The following is a 498-nucleotide window of genomic DNA, read 5'->3' as shown; positions in this document are numbered from 1 at the left end:
CAGGTCTAGACCGAACTCCTTCCATTCCAGCTACTTAATAAGTTAAAATGTCAGCTGTGTACTGAATCCTATAAAATATATTTACACTACTTTATAATATACTGCTTTTAGTATTTGATAAATGTATTTCACTTTTTTATATTCTTGAGCTTTTACCTTACTGAAAACGATCTTATCTCATTTAATCTGCTGTTATTACCTAATGTCTCTGCGCGTATCACTGTTTCATTTTAAATGAAATGTTCCACTCCTGATGTTTCACAATTGGCTTATAATAATAGCTTTATACAATACTTATGAATTGGGTTTTATTGTCTCTATGGCCACGTCTGTCAGCAGCCAGAAACATGACTAAGTGTATCTGGATAGTAACTGTCAGCAACCTTTTCTCTCTGTGTCAGAGTGCAGTGTGACGATGGAGGCAGAGAGACAGTATTCCTGCTCAGTGGTCATGACCAGAGGATCCACCTGTACAAGGAGGTCAGATCAGAGACTAGA

At 36.9% G+C, this 498-nt stretch overlaps 1 protein-coding gene across 1 annotated transcript in view; it reads left to right on the top strand.

Annotated features, from left to right (window-relative positions):
• kptn (kaptin (actin binding protein)) overlaps nucleotides 1–498 on the top strand; it is a 14,251-nt gene that overhangs the window by 2,816 nt on the left and 10,937 nt on the right. The window contains exon 5 of the mRNA XM_035666820.1: nucleotides 402–480. Within this exon, the coding sequence (XP_035522713.1) occupies nucleotides 402–480 (79 nt within the window). The remainder of the gene's footprint in view (nucleotides 1–401; nucleotides 481–498) is intronic.

This window comes from Morone saxatilis, unplaced genomic scaffold, assembly GCF_004916995.1.
Source record: "Morone saxatilis isolate NCDOM2014 unplaced genomic scaffold, NCSU_SB_2.0 Contig20, whole genome shotgun sequence".
In the NCBI taxonomy this organism is placed as follows: domain Eukaryota; kingdom Metazoa; phylum Chordata; class Actinopteri; family Moronidae; genus Morone; species Morone saxatilis.
The sequence above is the reverse complement of the archived record's forward strand: the minus strand, read 5'-3'. Positions and strand labels throughout refer to the sequence as shown.